The sequence below is a fragment of the Chiloscyllium plagiosum genome, unplaced genomic scaffold, assembly GCF_037043375.1.
Source record: "Chiloscyllium plagiosum isolate Xiang-an unplaced genomic scaffold, Cpla_swu_hap1 HiC_scaffold_1, whole genome shotgun sequence".
Taxonomy (NCBI): domain Eukaryota; kingdom Metazoa; phylum Chordata; class Chondrichthyes; order Orectolobiformes; family Hemiscylliidae; genus Chiloscyllium; species Chiloscyllium plagiosum.
In genome coordinates this window covers 74,831,436-74,850,427 of record NW_028270139.1, presented here as the reverse complement: position 1 = coordinate 74,850,427, position 18,992 = coordinate 74,831,436, and the positions used below count along the sequence as shown (strand labels likewise).

Below are 18,992 nucleotides of genomic sequence, written 5' to 3'. Positions count from 1 at the left end.
AGTTTGAGTGTAAAGGGGTATAAGTCTGAGACCGGGTCGAGTGTATGTATGAGCATCAGTGAGTGAGTGTGGGTGTAGTGCAGTGGGGTCACCTGTCACATGACATGAACCCAAAGTCCCGGTTGAGGCCAACCACATGTGTACCTTGGCTATCAGCCTCTGCTTGGCCACTTTGCGTGGTTGCCTGTCCCGAGGTCTGCCTTGGAGCATGTTCACCCGAAGGTCCGAGGTCAAATGTCCGGACCACTGAAGTGTCCTCCAAATGGGAGGGACTACTGTCTGTTGATTGTTGTGTGGGGTGCCCATTCATTCGTTGCTGTAGCCTCTGCTTGGTCTCGCTAATGTACCATGCCTCAGTGTATCCTTGCCTGCAGTGGGTGAGATAGACAGCATTGGCTGAGGCGCATGAGTACCGGCCACGTACATGGTGGGAGGTGTCCCCAGTGTAATTGTGATATCTGTGTCGACATTCTGACATGTGTTGCAGTGTCTACCATGACAAAGTTTGTATGGTGTTGTCCTGAAAGCTGGACAGTTGGCTGCAAACAATGATCTGTTTGAGGTTTGGTGGTGGTTTACAGGCAAGAAGTGGAGGCGTGGGGAAGGTCTTGGCAATGTGCTTATCCTTATTGATAATGTGTTGCAGGCTGCGAAGAACATGGCGTAGTTTTTTTACTCCTCGGAAGTACTGGACAACGAACAGTATCCTGTGTGGCAGCGAGAAATCGTAATGACCTCAGGAGACAGACACGAGTTGCAACAGACAGGGTGTCCTTCGTTGTCCAGTACTTCCCAGGAGCTGAAAACTACACAATGTTCTTAACAGCCTGCAACACATTATCAATGAGGATGAGCACCTCGCCATGACCTTCCCCAGGCCTCCAGTTCTTGCCTTCTAAAAAAAACCACCAAACCTCAAACAGATCATTGTTTGTAGCAAACTGCCCAGCTTTCAGGACCACACCATACAACCTTGTTGCGACAGACACTGCAAGACTTGTCAGTGTCGACACGGATACCACCATTACACATGGGGCACTTCCCATCATGTATGTGACAGGTACTCCTGCGACTCAACCAATGTCTCATGCACCTCTATCTCATCCACTGCAGGTAAGGATGCCCTGAGGCATGGTATATGGTACATTGGTGAGACCAAGCAGAGGCTATGGTAACGGATGAATGGACACCACACAACAATCAACAGAAAGGAGTGGCCTCCCAGTTGGAGGACACTTCAGCCATCCAGGACATTCGACCTTGGCCCTTCGGGTGACTGTGCTTCAAGGCAGACTTCGGGACAGGCAGCCTAGCAGACCCTGATAGCCAAGTTTTGGAGATGGCCTCAACTGGGACCTTGGGCTCACTTCATACTACAGACACAGACGTGCACGCACTCAGGCAGACACGCAGCCCACAGACACACAGGCGCGCATGCAGATCAGCTCTCATACATAAGCTCTCTGTCATACATTCACACGTACACTCCCACTCTCTCACAGACTTAAACCCCTTTACAAGCGCATACAGACACTCAACCCCCCCCCCCCCCCCCCCCCACACCACACGCACACACATGTGTTCCCACACAAGTTTGTGGGATGAATTTGTACTTCCAGAATTACATTTTACTTTGCTCAAAAACTGCATGAATCCATGTAAAATTCTGTAAATCCCTTTATTAGATTAGAATCAGTCTCAACATTGTGCCACACCTTAAATGCATTATCTGGGCCGACATGAGACCAATTGTTAAAGTTCACTTGAGAATGTCACTTTAAAAAAAATTCTGCGATTTACATATGAAAAAACTGAAACCAACATGCTCATACTAAAAGATGAGAGATTTAACAAACAATCCAGGTCTTTTTCAATATATAATTTCAGTTACATCACATTGTAAACTTTTGCTATAAAGTCTGTGTCTTGCATTCTTGTACTTCTGACGAAGGACCAGTGCTCCAAAAGCTAGTGCATCCAAATAAACCTGTTGGTTATAACCTGGTGTTGTGATTTTTAACTATGGATACCCCAGTCCAACACCGACATCTCCAAATCATAGAGGGCGTAGGTTTGGGGTGAGAGGGTGAAAATTTAAAAGGGATTTACGGGGCAACTGTTTTACGCAGAGGGTGGTGTGTGTATTGAATGAGCTGCCAGAGGAAGGTACAACTGGAGGCTGGTACAATTATGGCATTTAAAAGGAATCTGAATGTCTATGTGAATAGGAAGGGTTTAGAGGAATATGGGCCAAGTGCTGGCAAATGGAACTAGATTAGGTTAAGACATTTGGTCAGCATGGACTGATTGGACCGAAGGGTCTGTTTCTGTGCTGTATGTCTCTATGACTCTGTAACTATCCTCAGAAATGCAGTGTTGGGGAAGATAGAGAGTGAGATCACAATACTCCTCTAACAGTGTTACATCAATCACCCATCTGACCCTGTTCACTGGTCTGGAGCGTTGGTCTTCGGCTAATTTGATTTATTCCATATGACATGAAGGAAGCGCTGAATGCATTTCAGAAATAGTATTGATGATTTTTGCTCCAGAACTAGCCACATCCTGAGCTGAGTTAGAACAGCCAGCAATGTGGAAAATTGGCTCAAGTGTGACCTGTATTCAAAAAAGTATCCAAAGTAGCTAATTTCTGCTCCATTAGATCATCATCATGAGAGAGATAGTGTTATGAACTCTGGTTGTTACTGGGCAAGTCAGATTCTCGGCTGAAATTTGGCTTGACAGATTTTTTCTTTTTGATTTAAATGAGGTGGTCTTTCACTGAAACGTAAAGATGAAGTGCTTCAGGTTTTCTGGATAGTCTTGGCCTTTTTTAACTGGAGTGAAAGATTAAAACGGACCTAAGGGGCAACTTTTTCACACAGAGGATAGTTTGTATGTTGAATGGACCACTAGAGGAAGCGGTAGACACAGGTACAGTTACAACATTTAAAGGACATTTGGATGAGTGCATGAATAGGAAAGCTTTAAAAGGTTATGGGCTAAATGGAGGCAAATGGATCTAGTTTAGTTTGGGAAACCTGGTTGACATGGACGAACTGGACCAAAGGGTCTGTTTCCATTCTAATAAAACAGAAATTTCTTACACAATAGAAATGAGAAAATTAAGCCAACCTATTTACATAACTTTAAAAATTTCTAAACACACTGAAACATATGCTCCCATTGATCCCACGATATTTTCAGTAGTCACCAGAGAGAATTCCCTTCTCTTATATCTATAAGGTTTAATTTAACTATGGCTTAAATTCCCCCTACTTAAGAATCTGCGAGCTCCTGGAGCAACTCCGCTTAGCTTTAAAGAGCTCCTTCAGGGATATAACCAAATGCTCTGGTCTGGAACTTTGAAACTTAGCTGCTGTTTAGTAACCATTCTGAACCATCTCTTTTTTTTGTCAGGAGCAAATGTTTTTCACATTCGACTTCAGCTACACTTCTACAAAACTGCCAAAGTGAAATGCAAAACCTTTTTCCAAACTATAGATGTTTTGTCTAATCAATAGGAACAAATATCAATATCAGACCTCATAAGCTCAAAGCCTAATGCACAACTCTTTACTTGTTCGCTCATAAAAACTCTCCCAATGTAAATAAATTCCCATTAGCTTCCATCTCCAATTGTTTTGTAAATAGAAATACTTACAAGTTAATCATTTAAACCCCTTCAGAGACACAAACCAAATCTTTCGTACCACCAGCTCCTATTCAAGGTGTAAAATAAATGCTGTTGAAATTATATTTAACTATCACACCTTAATTAAAAACATCAATAACTTGTTTAATGATGCTTAATTTAGGTTGCACCGGGGACAGTCAACTCCTGACCTTGTTACAGCCTTTGTTAATGTAGAGAAAAGAACTGAAGTATAAAGGTGAATTGAGTGTGATTCTCTTAACATGAAGCTAGAGTTTAACTGAGTGTGGCATAGAGAAGCTATGCTGAATCTGGGGAAACTCTCTCTGGATTGGTGTCATACTTAGCACAAAAGGTTGTGCTTGTTGGAGGCCAATCATCTCAGTCCAAGGGCATCACTGCTAGAATTCTTTGGGGTGGTGTCCCAGGTCTGACCATCTTTTGCTAGTCAAGAGATTCTTTTCGCTACATAAGATAAGTAGGAGTGTTCATCCTATTCTCTCAGTACCTCCAATACTAAAGCGATACCTATTTACATGCAGTAAGACCTGAACAATACAGAGGTCTGTGCTGATATGTGGCATGAATGTTACTTGCCATGCAAGTAGTCGAGTAGCATCACCAGAGAGCGGATCTAACAATGTTCCCGTGGCATTACTATTGCTGAGTCTCCCACTGAGTTCCAAGCTGAGCTTGGAATCTTGCAAGCTACCAATGAGCAGAAACGGAACAGGGCCAAACAAATAAATACTGTAGCTGCAAGAGCAGGTCAAAGGTCTCGAATTTGGCAAACAAGCCAGCTGATGGCCCAAATGTTCTTCCTCTGACTCCAAGGTACAATTTTCGATTGTGAATATTCTCTACTTGCATAGATGAATGAAGTTCCAACAATACTTGAGCTTGACACAAAGTAATATGTTTTATTGAGAGTTCTAAAGAGTTGATGAGCCTGAATGTTGACTCTGCTTTCTCTGCGCCGATACTGCCAAACTTGATGTTTTTTCCAATAATTACTGTTTTGTTTCATTGGCATCCACTCCACCCCCTATAAAAGCTTTAAACAAAAGAACCCAAAGGGCAGCTTGAAGAAGAATCACTGGACCTGAAAAGTTATCTCTGCTTTCTCTCCACAGTCAGACCTGATGAATGTTTCCAGCAACTTCTGTGTTTGGCCCTTAAAAGCATTCACCAGTGATGCTTAGTGCACAGTCCTATCACTATCTGCAAGAAGCCCCACAGGAACTTGCCTAACTTTTTCGGCAATATCCAAACCTACTATTTTTATCATATAGAAGAACAAGGGCAGTAGGTACATGATAGAACCATTAACTGTGAGTTTCCTTCCAAATTATTGCTGGGTCAAAATCCTAGAACTCTCCTCAAAGTACAGCTTGGGTTGTTCTAAGGACTAAGAACTACAGTTCAAGAAGGTAGCAAACCATCACTTTCTCAAGGGTGACAAATGATAATCAGCAAATGTTGGCCTAGCCAGTAATGTGCATGTCCTGTGAAATATTTCAAGAAAACCTCCTTCAAATATGTTTGAAGCTTAAGTTTCCAAATGTCACCATGAGGAAATGCAGTAATGCACTTGTCAATGAAGAGAATGTTTATTAATGTGGAGAGGCTTGCACCCAGTAAGGGTCGCGACCCATGATTTGGGAATCCCTAACCTCACCAATAGCGAGACTAAATGAAATAATTAGTTTTTAGAGTTCTAACTTTCCTTCAAAGAAGTGTATTTTATTACTTGGTAATTCACCTTTTCTCAGTCTTCTTAAAGATCTCCTTAGTCATCCTACGTAATTAAGGATTTGGAAGAACTACAAACTTGAGCTGTATTTTCATTTTGCTTTTTAAAGTAAATTATAGAATGATGTACATTTCATACTGTAGGCTGCTATATATGAGGGATCTAAAGGTTTTGTCACTTTGTTTAGTTCTGATTAATCTTGTCAAGAACAGCATTGCTGTTTACCCTGAAACACACTGGATTGTTGGCACTGGTTGCTATGAATTACATCTGAAGGAGAAATTGCCTTCATAGACCAATTTTATTTTGGTCAATTCAGTTTTCTCAATGATACAAAATAAAAAGCACCAAGTGAAGAGCTGGTGCAGATAAGACCTTAAGACATAGGAGCAGAAATTAGGCCACTCAGCCCATCAAGTCTGCTCTGCCATTCAGACATAGCTGATGAGTTTCTCAACTCCATTCTCCTGCTTTCTCCCTGTAACCCTTGATACTCAAAAACCTATCTATCTTAAATTTAAATATAGTCAATGACCTGACCTGACCACAATTTTCTGTGGCAATTATTTCCATAGATTCACTGCTCTCTGGCTGAACAAGGTTTTCCTTATCTCTGTTCTGACAGGTCTGCCCTTTACTCTAAGGCTGTGCCCTCTGGTCCTAGTCTCTTCCACCAATGGAAACATCTTCCCAGCATACACACTGTCCAGGTCATTCAGTATTTTAAGTTTCAATTAAATTCCCCCCTCATCCTTCTAAACTCCAAGTATAGACCCAGAGTTCTCAAATGGTTATCATACATTTAAGCTGTTCATTCCTGGGGCCATTCTAGTGAATCTCCAGCGCCAGTACGTTCTTTCTGCGATATGGGTCGCAAACCTACACGCGTTACTCCAAATGTGGCCTGACTAGAGCCTTTTAGAGCCTTAGACGTACATCCCTGCATTTATATTCAAGTCATAGGTCTGTTTCCATGCTGTACATCTCTATTGGTCCAACCCATCAATGCCGACCAGATATCCCAACCCAATCTAGTCCCACCTGCTAGCACCCGGCCCATATTCCTCCCAACCCTTCCTATTCATATACCCATCCAGATGCCTCTTAAATGTTGCAGTTGTGCCAGCCTCCACCACTTCCTGGTGGATCTGACGAGGGAGTCACGGAGGGAGTGTCTCTCATCAGGTCCACACCCCCCACCAACCCAACCTCCACTCCCGGCACCTTCCCCTGCAACTGCAAGAAATGCAAAACTTGCGCCCACACCTCCCCCCTTACTTCTCTCCAAGGCCCCAAGAAATACTTCCATATCCGCCACAAATTCACCTGCACCTCCACACACATCATCTATTGCATCCGCTGCACCCGATGTGGCATCCTCTATATTGGGGAGACAGGCCGCCTACTTGCGGAACGTTTCAGAGTACACCTCTGGGATACCCAGACCAACCAACCCAACCACCCCGTGGCTCAACACTTCAACTCCCCCTCCCACTCCACCAAGGACATGCAGGTCCTTGGACTCCTCCATCGCCAGACCATAGCAACACGATGGTTGGAGGAAGAGCGCCTCATCTACCGCCTAGGAACCCTCCAACCACAAGGGATGAACTCAGATTTCTCCAGTTTCCTCATTTTCCCCCACCCCCCTTCCCACCTTGTCTCAGTCAAATCCCTTGAACTCAGCACCGCCTTCCTAACCTGCAATCTTCTTCCTGACCTCTCCGCCCCACCCCACTCCGGCCTATCACCCTCACCTTGACCTCCTTCCACCTATCGCATTTCCAACGCCCCTCCCCCTCTTTCCTCTTAGCCTGCTGGACACACTTTCCTCATTCCTGAAGAAGGGCTTATGCCCAAAACGTCGATTCTCCTGTTCCTTGGATGCTGCCTGACCTGCTGCGCTTTTCCAGCAACACATTTTCAGCATGTTTATTATAGACTTCTAAATAGGAGGAAGCAGAAGAGAGCATTTGTTGGCAGATTACAGAAATCTGCAGGACAATTAGGGTTGTGATAGTTGGTGATCATAATTACCAAAGGGTAAAATGTGGGGCACGAAAGGGGAGAAATTCCTGCAATGTGTGCCGGAGTGTGTTCTGGAACCAAATGATTCCAGTTAAACCATGGAGGGAGCTGGACCTGGTCCTAGGAAATGAGGCAGGCCAAATGGAGAATGTCAGAATGGAGGACCATTTGGAAAACCGCAATCATCATGTTGTAAGGTTCAATTTTAAACTGGAAATGGATAAAAATCAGTAAATGATTAAAATCCTAGACTGGAAAATGGCAGATTTTAGGGGTCTCCAATTTGAATAGTGTGTTCATTGTGCAAACACACTTTAGTAGATAAACCGTGAATGAAAAATGGGATAATTTCAAATAGGATGCAAGCTAGGTACATAGCCATGAGATAGAAGTATGGGGTATACAAAGCTAGAATACCCTGAATGACTAAGGATCTTGATGAGAAAATAAGAAAGATAAAATAGGTGTATGATGCATGCCAGAATAATAATAGCAATACAAATCAGGAAGAATATCTCCAATGCAGAAGTGAGGCTAAAGCTGGAATAAGGAATGCTAAGAGAAAGCATGAGCAAAGGATGGCAGGCTGCACTAAAACAAATAGTAAAATATTCTTCAAACATATTACTAGTAAAGGATAGAATGAGGCCCATAAGGAACAAGCAGGGTAAGCTGCTCACTGAAGCAAAAAATATGTCACAGGTACCAAATGAATGTTTTACTTCTGTCTTTACCAAATTAGAAGTTGGTGACAATGGCCCAGTTGAAAATGTGGGCATTGAGCAATTGAGAAATATAGTCTAATAAAGATGAGATGCTAAAAAGGCTGGCAGTACCCCAGGTAGAGAAGTTGCCAGACCTGAATATGATGCGTTCTAGATTGCTGAGAAAGGTGAGGGAGCAAATTAACAGATCCAAGGAAAGATGAGAGAAATTGGGCTTCTCCTCGGAACAGAGAAGATTAAGAGGTGACCTTATTGAGGCATTGAAAATTATGAACAATTTTGACCGGTAAAGAATATTTTGTTTTCACTAGTTATGTCATGTCAGTGACGAGACGTCACAATTTCAAGTGAGTTAGAAGTGAGATGAGATTCTTCTTTGAGATAGAATGTGGGCAAATCTGAGGCTATACGTTTTAGTAGGAAAAGTAGAGGGGTGGACTATTTTCTAATTGGGGAAAGACCTCGGATATCTGAAGTGCACAGGGCATAAAGAGAATGCTAAACTAGGAAGGAAAAATGCAGTGTTGCCACTCATTTCAAGAGAGCTAGAATGCAAGAGCAGAAATGTAGATTAGATTAGATTACAGATTAGATTAGATTAGATTACAGTGTGGAAACAGGCCCTTCGGCCCAACAAGTCCACACCGACCCGCCGAAGCGAAACCCACCCATACCCCTACATTTACCCCTTACCTAACACTACGGGCAATTTAGCATGGCCAATTCACCTGACCCTGCACATCTTTTGGACTGTGGGAGGAAACCGGAGCACCCGGAGGAAACCCACGCAGACACGGGGAGAACGTGCAAACTCCACACAGTCAGTCGCCTGAGGCGGGAATTGAACCCGGGTCTCAGGCGCTGTGAGGCAGCAGTGCTAACCACTGTGCCACCGTGCCGCCCACTATTTGAGGCTGTACTGTTGAGGCTGTATAAAATCCTGGTCAAACAGCATTTGGAAAATTGGAATTTTGGCCCCCATATCTAAGGAAGGATGTACTGGCCTTGGAGGGGTTGCAGAAGAGGTTTCCAAGAATGAAGCCAGGAACAAAGGGCTTGTCATGTGAGGAACAATTGAAGACTCTCTCAGTAGAGTTTAGAAGGATGGGAGAGAGGGATTTCATTGCAACTTACTAAATACTGAGAGGCCTAAATACAATGGACATGGAGAAGATGCCTCCGTTAGTAGGAGAGACTAGGACTTGAGGGCACAACCTCAGAGTGAAGGGGTGGCCCTTGATAACTTAGTCAAGGAGGAATTTCTTCAGCCAGAGGGTGATGACTAGAGGGAATTCCTTGCCTCAGAAGGCTGTAGAGGCCCAAGTTATTTAAGACAGAGATAGATTAGATTCTTGATCAGTAGGGGATCAAGTGTAATAAGAACAAAGCTGGAAAATGAGGTTTGAGAAACACATCAGCCATGATCAAATGGTGGAGCAGACTCGATCAGCCATGGCCTAATTCGGCATCTTATGTCTGTTTTGTGATTCTATGGTCATTGCTTGGCATTTGTGTTATTTGTCAGCCCAAATCTGAATATTGTCCAGATCTTATTGCCTTTGGACACTGACTTCTTTGATATCTGGACGGATAGTGCTTGATGAAATGGCTGAAGATGGTTAGGCCACAGACACTACCTTGACAAACTCCTGCAGGAATGTCCGAGAACTGAGATGATTTTCACCAACAACCAAAACTATATTCCCTTATCCTATGTGACCGGAGTGACTCCAACCGATGTAGGATTACCTATCTGACTCACATGGACTGCAATTTTGCTAGGGCACTTTGATGTCACTCTCACTCAAATGTGTCCTTGATGTTGAGGGCAGTCATTCTCACCTTGTCTGTAAAATTCAGATCTTCTGCCAATGTTTAAATCAATGTTGTAATGAGGTCAAGTGTATTCCTAAAGACCGTTGTAGTGATTGAATGCACTGCAAAAAATATCATTGCCATAAGTTTGAAGGACAGTTTGTGAAGACATGCATCATTGTGAGCTCAGATTTACTGGCTGCAGAAAAACTTAAATTATTTTACAGTATGAGTTTCACTATTAAGGAGTATAGTGGACTCTCCAAAGAGTTCAGATGCACAGTTCTCTGAAAGTGGAGTCACAGGTAGACAGGGCAATGAAGAAAGCTTTTGGCACACTGGCCTTCATCAGTCTATAGAAGTTGCGAAGTTTTATGTTGCAGTTGTTCAGGATATTGGTGAGGTCACACTAGGAGTATTGTGTTTAGTTTTTGGTCACCTTGCTATCGGGAGGTTGTTATTAAAGTGGAAAGAGTGCAGAAGAAGTTTATAAGGATGTTGCCAGAACTCTAGGGACCAAGTTGTAGGGAGAATTTGGACAAGCTAGGACATTTTTCTTTAGAGTGTAAGAGATTGAGGAGGGATTTTATAGAAGCATATAAGATCATGAGAGGCACGGATAGGCTGAATGCATTCAGTCTTTTTCCCAGGATTGTGGAATCAAGGACGAGAGGGCATCATTTTAAGGTAAGTGGGGAAAGAATAAAAGAGAACCTGACTGGTAACCTTTTTACACAGAAGGTGGTGCGCACATAGAATGAGCTGCCAGCAGAAGTGGTTGAGGCAGGTAAATTAGTAACATTTTAAAAAGCATTTGGACAGATGCATGGATAGGAAAAGTTCTTAGAAGGGTATGGGCCAAGTACAAGGAAATGGGGTTAGCATGGACCAGTTTCTGTGAGTGAGACTCTATGACTCTCTCAGGACTGTGTCAGCTGTTTTGGGACATTGAAACATTTCTGGGACTGATTTTCAAATTCTACTGTCTGGCTCTTAATGATTCAACCAACGTAAGAAATAATGGCATGGTGGTTGGCATTGTGAAGGTCCTGTTTCCATGCTGTACTCTTCTATGTTCTTAGGTATAAACCACGTGGTGATCTTTACATGGAATCACAGCATATTTGGAAACGTGAGGAAGTTTGTTTTCTTTAGCTGCAATGCATGATACAAAAAGGGCAATGTTATTATGAGGATTTCAGAAGTGCATGGAATTCTGTTATTATTTGAAAAATTAAGTGGTCATTCTTGGAGCTCCAATAATGTATAGGTCTCAGATGGGGTTAGCTGTTCTAGTCAGTTAAGAAATGAATTGCCTCAACCTTGATCAGAGTTATTTTATTGTGTCACTGCTTCACTTATCAACATAATTTGTGTGCATACCTAAAGTCAAAAGGAACATCAAGCATTGTCAAATTGCAAGGACCTAACCAGTTTGTTTGTTCTTTCAAATGTGATATAATTTGAATCCAAATTAATGCTTTGACAAATGTAGCAAAAGGGGGATGCAATGTATTTTCCTACCCTTCAGAGTCAAAACCTTGTAACATCAGGGGCATATGCCAGACTGTACAAACTTACTTCAGAAATTTTGCATGCAATTTGAAGACGGAAAAATGAAAGAACTGGAATTAAATGTTTTTGCCCCAGCATTCAATATTGAAGCTGCTGATATATCTGAAAACCTTCACCTTCAAGTTGCAAAACTACAAAGCCACAGTGAACTATACATGTAGGTCAAATACTGAAACCTGCTACTGACTTTCTAAACTTGATGAGACATGCTGAATATTGCATCACTCTTCTGAGTTCTATTTAAAACTTTCCCTTTGAATGAACCGTTTGCATACCAGGTTGACATGAGAATTTGAAACAACAGTTGAGTAGCAGAATCTTTGCTAGCAGGCATAGGAAGGCTTACTCAGGCAAAGAAACCTCAGCCAACACATTAAAACAGCGGGTGAGCTAAATGTTTAGTTTTCTCAAGTAAATTGAACTTTTTAATTGTACAGTCCTTGATTCTTTCTGTCTTTTGAGCTGATCAGTTGATTTTTGTCAGATAGCACTGTTCTTTGCAATCTAGTAGATACTGTATTCTGTAGTGTTTAATCCTATAAAACAAAGGGAGATGAGGCTGGATCCATAATTGAAACAAGCTGGATATTGCTTTGAGGATACCAGTTAAAATCCCATTATAACAGTTGGTAAGTTTAAATTTAGATAATGAAAATCTGGAATTGAAAATTTGTTTCAGAAATAGTGGCCACATTGTTGTAAAAAAAATACCCTTTTGGGATAGGAAATTTGCCATCCTTACCAGGACTGGTGAGCATATAAACTCCAGCTTCTTTAATATGGTTGATTCTTGCTGCAATGCAAAATGTTTAGGAAGGTTTTTATAACTAAGGCACTTGTGGATGGGCAGCAAATGCTGGCTGGCCTTGCTAGTAATGCATGCATCCCATGAAAATGAACGAAGAAATAAATTAGCCAGTTGATGTTTTGAATGCATGGGACCTGTGGTATTTTGGTGCCATGTTGAAAGATGACTCTTACACCAGAATACTTGTAATACAGTAAATAATAGATTTAGCTTTTTGTTTGAATGAAGATTAAATTTCCATGTACTGGATCACTTTCCATTTACTCTTGCAGATTAAGTTTGAAAATATCAGTAATGCTGAGCAGGTCATGTAACACTGTTTAAGGTTGAATGATAGCTTTTCCAAAATGTTAGAAACTTAACGGATGCTAAAAGGCATGGAAAAGAAAGAAGGGGGAAGTTTGACCGGCAAAGAAGTCAGGAAACATTTAAATAGCAAAGGGACAAAGATATTAAGGCAAAAGCAGATGGTCATGAGATAAATGAAAAAACAAAAGTTGGATCCAGAGTAAATTCAAAAAAACACTCAAATCACAATCGAATACTGTCTGAAGAGGGGGTCCAGTCTTCAGATTTCTGGCATATGCAGTTATTCGTTTTTGTACTCCATTACCTCATTGTTTTATTTGTTGGTTTAAGAATAAAATAATCAGAAATGTTACAAGTTCAGTAAATGTAATTTGCAAGTATTTTGCTCTGAAAGGTAGTAAAGAATGCTTCCTTGCAGCTTTTTTTGTTGTAATACATTATCAGAGCCATATTCATTTTATGATCATTGTTCAGATTGTTCAGTGATTCAGTAATAGCAGATGGTATTTGTAATTGATTATTTTTGGTCAAGAAGATTTCTTTACCAACTAGTTCTGTACAATATAATTTTGGTTAGCTGTGACTTCAAAGCAATGAATGTTGTAATGAAAGCTTATGGCTTCCAACTGAAGTATGTTATAAAATATACTTGTATTGATAGTTTGTGGGATTCTTGATCACCTTTTTAAGCAAATATTTGACTGAAAAATGTATATTATTTGAGGAATATTATTGCTCTGCAACGGTCTTAACAAATTATCTAAATACCCGCTGTCTTTTACTGTGCTAGTTTGGGAACACCTGCTATTGTAACTCTGTGCTGCAAGCTCTCTACTTCTGCCGACCATTTAGAGAAAATGTACTTGCATACAAAGCACAACAGAAGAAGAAGGAAAATCTGTTGACTTGTTTGGCAGACCTGTTCCATAGCATTGCCACCCAGAAGAAAAAAGTTGGTGTGATTCCTCCCAAGAAATTCATATCTCGGCTACGTAAAGAGAATGGTGAGTAATGCAGTGGGATGATTATTCATTTTCTGAACATTTTATTATTGCAAATTTGTTTTTTTTTCTGACTCAAATTAATCCATGTTTCAAAGTTTTTAAGAAACACATTGATTACAGTAAGGCGTTTGAAAAGGTTCCCCATGGGAGACTGGTTAGCAAGGTTCGATCTCACGGAATACAGGGAGAACTAGCCATTTGGATACAGAACTGGCTCAAAGGTAGAAGACAGGGTGGTGGTGGAGGGTAGTTTTTCAGACTGGAGGCCTGTGACCAGTGGAGTGCCACAAGGATCGGTGCTGGGTCCTCTACTTTGTCATTTACATAAATGATTTTGATGTGAGCATAAGAGGTACATTAGTAAGTTTGCAGATGACACCAAAATTGGAGGTGTAGTGGACAGTGAAGAAGGTTATCTCAGATTACAACAGGATCTTGACCAGATGGGCCATTGGGCCGAGAAGTGGCAGATGAAGTTTAATTCAGTTAAGTGCAAGGTGCTGCATTTTGGGAAAGCAAGTCTTAGCAGGATTTATACACTTAATGGTAAGGTCCTAGAGAGTGTTGCTGAACAAAGAGACCTTGGAGTGCAGGTTCATAGCTCCTTGAAAGTGGAGTTGCAGGTAGATAGGAGAGTGAAGAAGGCGTTTGCTATGCTTTCTTTTATTGGTCAGAGTATTGAGTACAGGAGTTGGGAGGTCATGTGGCTGTACAGGATATTGGTTAGACCACAGTTGGAATATTGCGTGCAATTCTGGTCTCCTTCCTATCGGAAAGATGTTGTGAAACTTGAAAGGGTTCAGAAAAGATTTACAAGGATGTTGCCAGGGTTGGAGAATTAGGGTTATAGGGAGAGGTTGAGTAGGCAAGGGCTGCTTTCCCTGGAGCGTCGGAGGCTGAGGGGTGACCTTATAGAAGTTTATTAAATCATGAGGGCATGAATAGGATAAATAGACAAGATCTTTTCCCAGGGGGCGGGGAGTCCAGAACTAGAGGGCATTGGTTTAGGGTGAGAGGGGAAAGATATAAAAGAGACGTAAGGGGCAACTTTTTCACACACAGGGTGGTATGTGTATGGAATGAGTTGCCAGAGGAAGTGGTGGAGGCTGGTACAATTGCATCATTCAAAAGGCATTTGGATGGGTATATGAATAGGGAGGGTTTGGAGGGATATGGGCTGGATGCTGGCAGGTTGGACTAAATTGAGTTGGGATATCTGGCCGGCATGGACGGGTTGGATCGATAGATCTGTTTCCATGCTGTACGTCTCTATGACTCTATGATTAATTTACACTGCAGGTATTCATGTATGAAGTTTAGCCTATTCCCAGAAAATCCCGTAGGTTTTTGAGTTTATATTTACATAACAGTTGTTTTTGTATTGGACAGGAAGATGATGCATATTAAAAGGAATATTCTGCACAATATTAAAGATAATTATGTTATTCATCTTCACTCTTGAGCAAAGCATATTGCTACATATCTCATCGGAAATAAATCCGATAACGGCGCAAATTTCAAGAGAAGACCATAAGATACAGGAGCAGAAATTAGGCCATATGGCCCGGTGAGTCTGCTCCACCATTCAATCATGGCTGACAGGTTTCTCAACCACATTTTCCCACTTTTCTTTTCCCCGTAACCTTTGATCGCCTGGCAATCAAGAACTTATCTATCTCTGTTTTAAATATACTCAACGACCTGGCCTCCACAGCCTTTTGTGGCAATAAATTCCTCAGATTCACCACTCTCTGGCTGAAGACGTTTCTCCTTCTCTCCATTCTAAAGGGTCTTCCCTTTAAGGCTGTGCCCTTGGGTTGTCGTCTCTCCTGCCAATGGGAAGATCTTCCCAACTCCCACTCTATCTGGGCCGTTCAGTATTCTGAAAGTTTCAGTCAGATTCCACCCCCCACACCCTCCCTTCTAAACTCCAAGTTATCGTCCCAGAGTCTTCAGACATTCATTTGTTTTTGGCATCTTGATTCAGTTTGTGTCCAGTTTTGTGACTCGTTAGTGTTATACTGGATTACTGTTTGAGCTAAGTAACAAAGGCATGAGCAATTACTGCTGCCTATATCAATTATGATAACTTGACAAAAGAAACAGAAATGAGCTTTGTAATTGATACTGCCTGGGATGGGGCAGTTTGTCTATGAAGAGAGTGTGAGTACATAGAACATAGAAGAATACAGCGCAGTACAGGCCCTTTGGCCCTCGATGTTGCGCCGATCCAAGCCCACCTAACCTATACTAACCCACTATCCTCCATATACCTATCCAATGCCCGCTTAAATGCCCATAAAGAGGGAGAGTCCACCACTGCTACTGGCAGGGCATTCCATGAACTTACGACTCGCTGAGTGAAGAACCTACCCCTAACTTCAGTCCTATATCTACTCCCCCTTAATTTAAAGCTATGCCCCCTTGTAATACCCGACTCCATACGCGGGAAAAGGTTCACACTGTCAACCCTATCTAACCCCCTAATCATCTTGTACACCTCAATCAAGTCACCCCTAAACCTTCTTTTCTCGAATGAAAACAGCCCCAAGTGTCTCAGTCTTTCCTCATACGATCTTCTTGGATTGTTTTCTTTAGAGCAGTGAAGGATGTGAGGGGACCTGATTTGTGGTGTACAAGTTTGAGGAGCATGGAGAGGGTGGATAGAAAGCGACTGTGTCCCTGAAAGGGAAAGGGCATGATTTTGTAATGAAGTTTCAAGGGGATTTGAGGAATTTAGTTCTTACCCAGTAAGTGGTGGGAATTTAGAATGTGCTGTTTTGAAGGGTAGTTGAGGTGGGAAAGTTCTCCTTTTAAAAGGTAAGAAAAATGGAAGAACTGTGAATGTGGGAAATCCAAAAAACACATTGTTGAAAAAGTTCAGCATGTCTAGCATCTACGAAGACAAAGCGGAGTAAATGTTTCAGGCCCTGTGACCCCTCAGAACTGAATGGAGCTATGAAAAGGTTGATATATATGCTGAAGTTGGGGTGTGAAGAGAAATAAACAATAGGTGGGAGGGGGAGCCAAGAAAGAGAGAGAACAGCAATTGAGCAGTCAAAGGAATGGGATCGCGCGTGTGGTGCTGGAAAAACAGCAGTTCAGGCAGCATTCAAGGAGCAGGAGAATCGACCTTTCAAGCATAAGCCCCATATGAGGGATGGCTTTCCAGCATCGCAAACTCGAGTCTGATCTCCAGCATCTGCAGTCCTCACTTTTACCTAGACCAAGCAATCGATAAAAGTCAGCCTGGGAGTATCAGTAGTTGCTAAAGGAGACCATTATTAGCTTACAATGCATTGTTTATTACAGCAGCCCATGTGATCACAAGGCCTGGTGTGTAATTGTGGGGGTAATGACATGAGAGAAGGTGCTCAGGCCCTAACATGATGAACTTGATATTGAGTCCAGAAGGCTGCAGGGTCCACAAGCAGAAAATGAGACGCTGTACTTCCAGTTGAAGTGGCAAGCAATGGGGAGCCCAGGGTCAAGTTTGTGGACAGAATGTAGATGTTCTGCAAAAGGGTCACCTAGCTCATATTTCGCCTCCCCAGTGTAGAGATGGCCATTTTGTAAGCAGTGAATATTAGATTGAGTGTAGTATGGGTAGATTACTTCCTCCTTCCTCACTATCCAAAGGAAGAAGCAAACAGGCAAGTGTTGTACCTTCTGTGATTGGGAAGGTGCTAATGGAAGGCAGTGGGAATGGAGGAGTGGACCAAGATTCCCCGAGTGAACAGTTCCTGCAGAAGGCTGACGAGAGGGGGATAGAGGTGTGGTGGAAATGGCTGCCAATAATCCTTTGGGGTCCCATGGTCCTCACTTACCACCCCACCAGCATTCACATCCAATCAGTGTTGTGGGAGGGAAGACATGGGATGAGGGCAGAAGGTTGGGAGGTGGGTTGGACACGACTGAGAGCCCGATTAACCAGGATGGTGAGGGAATCCTCTGTTGAGGAAAAAGGCGGATATTCGGAGGCCCCCTTGTAGAAGCTGACATCAGAACAGATACAATGGAGACCGAGAAACTGGAAGAATAGAATGGAGTCTTTACAGGAAGCAGGGTGTGAGGATGTATAGTCCAGGTGATTGGGTATTAGTGTTTTTATCATGTACATTGGTGGCCAGTCTGACTCCAGGAATGGATATTGAAGGAGGACTCAGAAATCAACTGACCAGTGTTAAGACGGACCCGCGGGGTCCCGTCTTTGAGTGTTCTTTCGGAAGGAGAGACTCACACTGGCAACTATGGTTAGACGCAGACAGCAGTTTATTCACAGAATCTTAACTGGTACAACGAATCTACAAGCATGCATTCGTTGGAGAAGGTGTTCTCACTTCTCGTTCAAACTTGACACAATTATACTTCGCGCTGCCTGGAGTCCCCGATCAGTTCGCCTTCCCCATTGGTCCATTCATCTGCGCGCGCTGGGGATCCGTCCTCCTATTGGCCGCATCGAAGTGCCTGTCCAGCTCCTGCTGTGCTTGACAATAGCTCAGCCATCCCCGGGAGCAGTTCCGATCCCGTATTCGATAGTTCATTGTTTCAAGGAATTACTATGCGTCTAACAGGCTAGCCATTTTCAATAGTTTCAGTTTAACTAAATTGACAATTACACTTATCAACTTTAGACTTAAATAGAGCCATTCACACTTAACAGTTACAGGTTCCGATAGAGCAATTAACACTTGTCTAACAGTTACAGATTCCGATCGGTTTCTTTATTAATTCCGAGTTTCGATGGGGCAATTGATACTGGCTGGTATTTACAGGCTCCAAGATTTAATTAACATTATGCATATCCCTTACAAGCTCCAGCCAGGTACTCGTGCAGTCGCCAGCAGCAGCTCGCTTGGCTGTTGTTAACCATTTCAGGGCTGGAACTAGAAGTGTCTGTTGCCGAACTAGTGTCACCCTCCCTAGCCCTACATTAAACACCCCAGTGAAATCTCCCCAACACCAGGTAAAGGTGAGAGCAAGGTCGAAATTGGAAGTGAAATTGATAAATGTTTTCAATTCCTTCCGAGAGATGGAAGCAGCACCAATGATGTCATTGGTGTCCTGAAGAAAGATTTGTGTGTGGAAGCTGAAATAGGACTAGAACAAAAAAATGTTCCAACTACCCCACAAAAAGGCAAATCTGAGGTGCAGTCTGAGGCGAACATGACCATGAATTCCTTTTGCCTGCCAATTCAACACATTGTGTTTCCTGGCCAGTGTGTCTGCCTTGGGCCTGCTGTCGTCTCCAGTGAAGCTCAGCGCAAGCTGGAAGGACATTATCTCATTTTCTGCTTGGGGTCCCTACAGCCTTCAGTAT

The 18,992-nt window shown here is 42.6% G+C and overlaps 1 protein-coding gene across 4 annotated transcripts in view; it reads left to right on the top strand.

Moving 5' to 3' along the window:
- usp46 (ubiquitin specific peptidase 46) overlaps positions 1-18,992 on the top strand; it is a 105,171-nt gene that overhangs the window by 46,601 nt on the left and 39,578 nt on the right. For all 4 annotated transcript variants that reach the window (XM_043691085.2, XM_043691067.2, XM_043691053.2 and 1 more), the window contains one exon: positions 13,459-13,672. In XM_043691085.2, the coding sequence (XP_043547020.1) occupies positions 13,459-13,672 (214 nt within the window). The remainder of the gene's footprint in view (positions 1-13,458; positions 13,673-18,992) is intronic.